A 5352-nucleotide genomic window follows, 5' to 3' on the forward strand; every position below is an offset into this window, starting at 1 on the left:
AAAAGTAATGCAGATAAAGTACGAAAAATCCAGTAACATGCAGTATATATATATATATATAGCACTCAATCTATGGACCTATAGCCCTCCTCTATACAAGTGGTAGACAATAAAAAATTCACAGCCGCAGATATGATCCTCAAAAACTTTTTGAAATTCCTTTTTTCTTCATGGATATCATATGAAGCTTCTCATGGACAACACTAGACCAACGTAACGCTCTACCGCACGCACTGTAATGTTATGACACTTATGCAAAGCAAATAAAGGTTATTCATTGTTATTCCTTGCCATTTTCAAGATCTCTGCTTGCCGCCATTCCCTCGGAGCTTCCACTGGCTACTTCCAGCGCCTGATAACCTATCCTGGTCATGTGATAGATATACAGGTGCATGACCGGTTACAAGACACAGCTCTGGTAACTGCCATGGGCCGTTAATCTGTGCATCACCTGACCAGGACGCAAACAGAGAAGGTTCCTTTTCAGTGACAGCAGGCAGAGATCTTGAAAACAGCAATTAAAGTAGATTAGCAAGCTGTATAATTTTTCATTGCACATTGAATAATCTTTACTTGCGGAAAGCGAAATACCCCTTTAACCGACACCAATGCCGATACTGGGTATAGTGTAAGCATCCGCTTCAATATCCAGGTCTTGGACTGACGATACATTGGCACTGCCAGAAGGCTCACAGGTGGCATCTGCCTCTGCAATAAATACCAGTTTGCACGTGTGAGCAATGGCGTCTTTCACGCCCTTGACTTCATTTGGATAACTGTATGGTTTTTATGTTGAGGCTGGTTGGAATAAAGTGAGAAAATCTGCAGACGGTGCAGGTACAAAGACTACTCCCCCCTGGCACACTGAATGCTGAGCATTGCTGTTCCTCCAGTGAGAGTGAGTGTAACTTGCTAGACCGTTGAGGGTCTCCACCGTTCCCACTGGAGCTTGGTGAGAAGAATACGGATCCTGGGGCAGCAAATAAAGGCAAGCCTGCCAGCAGCAGCCTGGGTCCAGGGCCACTTATGTCCCCAAGGATCCTCCGCAGTTCTTGTAGAGAACTCCCCAGTAACAGTATGTAGTTCCTGGCTAGCAGTAGGGTGGCAATCTTAGACAGTTTTCGCCCTGGTGAGCTCTGGCAATGAGTTGCAGAGTAGGGCATGATGACTTCTCGTAAAGCGTCCATGGCAAGGTTGAGGTCTTGCATTCTCTTCCTTTCCCTGCTGTTTATCTTCTTCCTCAGCTGCTGCTGCTCTTCTTTCATGTCCCTGTTTGGTCTTCCACATCTGTGCATGTTAACAGTGGACAGCATCTTGTCTTTGCCCTCATTCATGGTTAAAAGAGAAGGAGAGTGCCTGCAAACAGAAGAATGTTCTTGGGTAACTTTGCCACCTGGCATGTCACCTGGACAATGTCTCAACATCTTCTCTCTGTTTTCTATGAACCTGCAGATCTGCATACTATGGATCTCTGCGTCCACACTGATCTATGAGCTTAGATGTATCTAAGAAACATCTCACCAGCAGGAAGGCTGAGGAATTCTTCAAGATGTTCAGGGGAAAGCGATTGTGAAAATCTCTATCTGACTTGTTCTCAATTTGTCATTGATAAAGTAGAGGAAAAGACAGCCCATGCCGGAGTCAGACACTGAGAAAAGCTGCAATTGGCTGCCACGGCTTTAGAATGAGCACCGAGCTGAAGGCTGCATAGGAAATATCTACAGCGCTGACTGCAGAATGGAGGGAACATTTATAATGCACTATATACTTAGTACATCTTATTAACTGGATGCCTATTGTCCTAAGGGTCCAGGCATCAACATTCCTAAAGATAGCTAGATATAAATAAATGAAATAAATACGGTATGTACTGCGGATGGAAAGATAGGGAGAATGATAGATAAATACACAGACAAATAGATATTGGATAGATAGATTATAGATAAACAGAAAAATAGATATTAGGAAGATAAATATAGATATCGATCGATAATAGATAGATATTCAATAGATGATGATAGATAAATAGATAGATAGATAGACTCGTGCTGGACAGACAGTAAGTTAAATGCATGTTTATGGCAATAGACTTTACTGCATGTGAAAAGGGTTATTTGCCTCTGGCACCCATCACTTTTGAGACAAGAAAAACCTACTTTACTATGCAGACTTGAGCTGTCCATGTATTAACTATTATACCATATTTCCCCTGCATTGGTCGCTGCAGCTTCCTCCGACAAACCGAGAAAAGTTATCTGTGATGAAACAACCCCTTTAATTCAGAGTTCCCTAATAGTAATATCTGCCACCATCAACAAAATTCTACACCTCTGCCAGTATAATATAAAGCTATAATTTGGTAAATTCTAGTCCTGAACATTTGATTCAAGCAAATAAATGCACCTGAAGGTGGAAGGCAGGGGCACACCTTAAAAGATGGTGAGGAAACGAGGCAGAGATATGAAAAGGCCCTTGCAGCACACAATAAACACCACTGTACAATATATAGATTCGTTCACTCTACGAAACTGTGCCGTACTTGAGCAAACATTGTGTCAATATATTTACAAGTCTCTTGGAGGCACAGTACACTTGGTGGTTCACACTCAAAGGCAGAGTCAGTCCTTATTTACTGTCCATGAGTAGTGATAGTCCCAAAACTACTGCTCCAGGGGAGATGTTAGATCTTCAGGCCCCATGTGCCTCATTCATGGTCTCCACTCATTTGCAGTCTCTAACATCTGCCTGGGGCATTACTCCTCTTCACCCTGGCAACACTAACCCTAACTGTCTTTTCTGTAGGGGACCTGGTTCTCACATAGTCATCGTCTTAGGCCTTATCTGTGGCCTGGTCATTGGGCCTGCCAGTCATCCCACATCTGTGGCCATTCCTCTTTCTGACGACTGTGACCACTGTGACTAATCCCTAACCAGGAGACACCACTTTGGGCCTCCATGCTCAGGCTGCCATGGTTCAATCCATTACCATTCCCCTCATCATATATGTCAAATGGCTGAAAAATTCTCGGACTACCATATCTACAGTGTGCTTTGGGAGTCTGGGATGTCATCAGCACTGGTCCATCTAAGAGCAGGGCGAGTGTCTCAGACTACTCAAGAATACTTTGGTGGTCTGAGAATTTAGTGGCCATTTTACACACATGAAGAGGGGTCTGAAAATGGGAAAGACCGTGTCAGCATTGATAAGTAGGACACCAGGTATTTATACTCTGAATTGGGGGATCACTTTAAAAGGGAATTCCCATCTTATAAAGTGATTGCATGTTACTAGCATATACCAATGCTTTATGATCGAGTAGGAGGTCCAATCCTCACCAATCCTGGGAATAAAGGGGCTTCAGAGTTCTTGTAGCTCTTCCCTGCATGGTGGCACCCTAGAAACCCTCAGTGCAGGGCGCCATTCAAGTAAACAGGACTGGCTGCGGTTTCCTGCATTGGAGGTAGTGCAGCACTACGTGAGCGCTGCAGCCTCTTCTTTCTCAGGATTAATGGAAGTCCCAGTGGTTGGAGATGTCATATCCTAGTGATATACCATCAGGTAGGAATAACCCTTTAACCCATAGACCTACTTATATACAGTAGTTACAACCAGGGTGGCCCTTTATATCTGCCACTTCTGTGCACTTCTTCTACCATCCTCAGAATACATTTTATCGCTATCCCCTATCTTTGGATACCATATAATGCTGAACATTTCACATACCCAAAGTCGATATTATTTGAGATAGGACTCCTGTTTTCTAAAGACTCTTATACATGGAACAATTTGCTTGTAGGCCTGCGGGCCATTGAACGCACAAAGCCCCCTGTGATGGAGCCGTTCAAAAAGAGAGCCAGAGAAGTTGGCAGCTTACCCTTGGTGCTTCAATCAACCTGAAAAGAAGTGAGGAGGCTCACTGGCCGTTGGACATTTTGGATCCAAACCCATAAAATGGATCCTTTCATCCTGACACATGGCTAGGAGCGCTCAAAGACATAAGGGAGGAGGAAAGAAAAACAAAAGTGTCTCTGAAGTCATTTCCATGATCTCAATCTGACCATCCGGTGGCACATTTGCCAAATGAATGGGCAGAGTGTAACAGGAAAGTAAGCCATAGCGGGAACAAACAGAGCAAATGCACTGGCACAGAGCGATGAATGGGAGAAAGGGGAATAGAGATGCTGAAGGCTCATCCTTCTGCCTCCTACTTTCCAGAAGAAGACGGACAATGAGCTATATAGAAAGTTACAAAGGTAATAAATGTGTCTTATTGAGTTACTGTTGGCTACTCTGCAGGACACCTGCTGAAGAAAAGAGGGTGCATTGTGACATGTTGGATCTGGATGGCTTCCCCTTAAACCATTCTGTCGGGGCGAAAAAAATGGGGTCTATGTAGTGAGCAGATTTTTTGCTGATGTCCCCACAATGGTCAATTGCATAATTTCCCCATCTGGGTAACATATAATGGGCAAATCACCCCTTTGGATATGTCGCTGTGATGTGCAAGACACCAGAGGCTCACCCAGCACCACCAACTGGTATGTACCAGGCATCTATTATAAAAGGGGTCTTCCAGGAGTAAAATATTAATGCCCTGTCCTCAGGGTAGGCCTTTAATATCAGATCAGTTGGAGTCCAACTCCCAGCTCCCCGGACCTATCAGATGTTTGAAGAGGCCATGGTGAGCACTGCGGCCTCTTCCTAGGCCATATGATTTTGATGAGAAAACAGTTGGCACTCCGATTGGATTCTGCGTTGCTCGTGTCTAGGGAAGGCATCCCCAAATCACTGTAATAGTAAGACCAGCACTTGCTGTTGCTCTTCAAATAGCAGTAAATTTTTTTGTCACATTTCAAGGTTACATGTGACGCGTTCGGGAGACTTTTTCAAACATGTGTGAGCCGAAACGCGTCATATGGAACCTAGGCCATGTGACGTCACGTTCATCATTCACGTTGCCTAGTCGCCGCTCAGTCTCATCCAAGTGAATGGGACTGAGCTGCAATACCAAGCAGAGCCACTAAACAATGTACGGCGCTGTGCTTGGTCAGCTGCGAGGAGGCCGCAGAGCTCAATGGAGCGCCACAGCCTCCACAAACAGCTGATCGGCGGGGTGAGGATAGGTCATTAACATTAAAATGTCAAAAAACACCTTTAAATGCATTTTCCAGGAGTAAAATATTGTTGACCAATCCTCAGGACAGGTCAAAAATATCAGATCAAAGGGGGTCCAACTCCTGTCACCCCGCTGATTAGCTATTTGAAAAAGCTGTAAGCACCGTGACCTCTTCCTAGGCCAGTGACGTCACGTTCATAGCTCACATGACTTAGGCGCAACTTAGTCCCATTCA

At 44.5% G+C, this 5352-nt stretch overlaps 1 protein-coding gene across 1 annotated transcript; it reads right to left on the bottom strand.

Annotated features, from left to right (window-relative positions):
• Nucleotides 1-764: 764 nt before the first annotated feature.
• On the bottom strand, nucleotides 765-1460 carry OLIG1 (oligodendrocyte transcription factor 1). The gene has a single exon (XM_040421767.1). The coding sequence runs from the start codon at nucleotides 1458-1460 to the stop codon at nucleotides 765-767; it is 696 nt and encodes a 231-aa protein (XP_040277701.1).
• Between the last annotated feature and the right edge of the window lie 3892 nt (nucleotides 1461-5352).

This window comes from Bufo bufo, chromosome 3, assembly GCF_905171765.1.
Source record: "Bufo bufo chromosome 3, aBufBuf1.1, whole genome shotgun sequence".
Lineage (NCBI taxonomy): Eukaryota > Metazoa > Chordata > Amphibia > Anura > Bufonidae > Bufo > Bufo bufo.

What these genes read in the sequence shown, in the direction of transcription:
- OLIG1 (XM_040421767.1), bottom strand. Translation starts at nt 1,460, where the DNA reads ATGCAGATCTGCAGGTTCATAGAAAACAGAGAGAAGATGTTGAGACAT.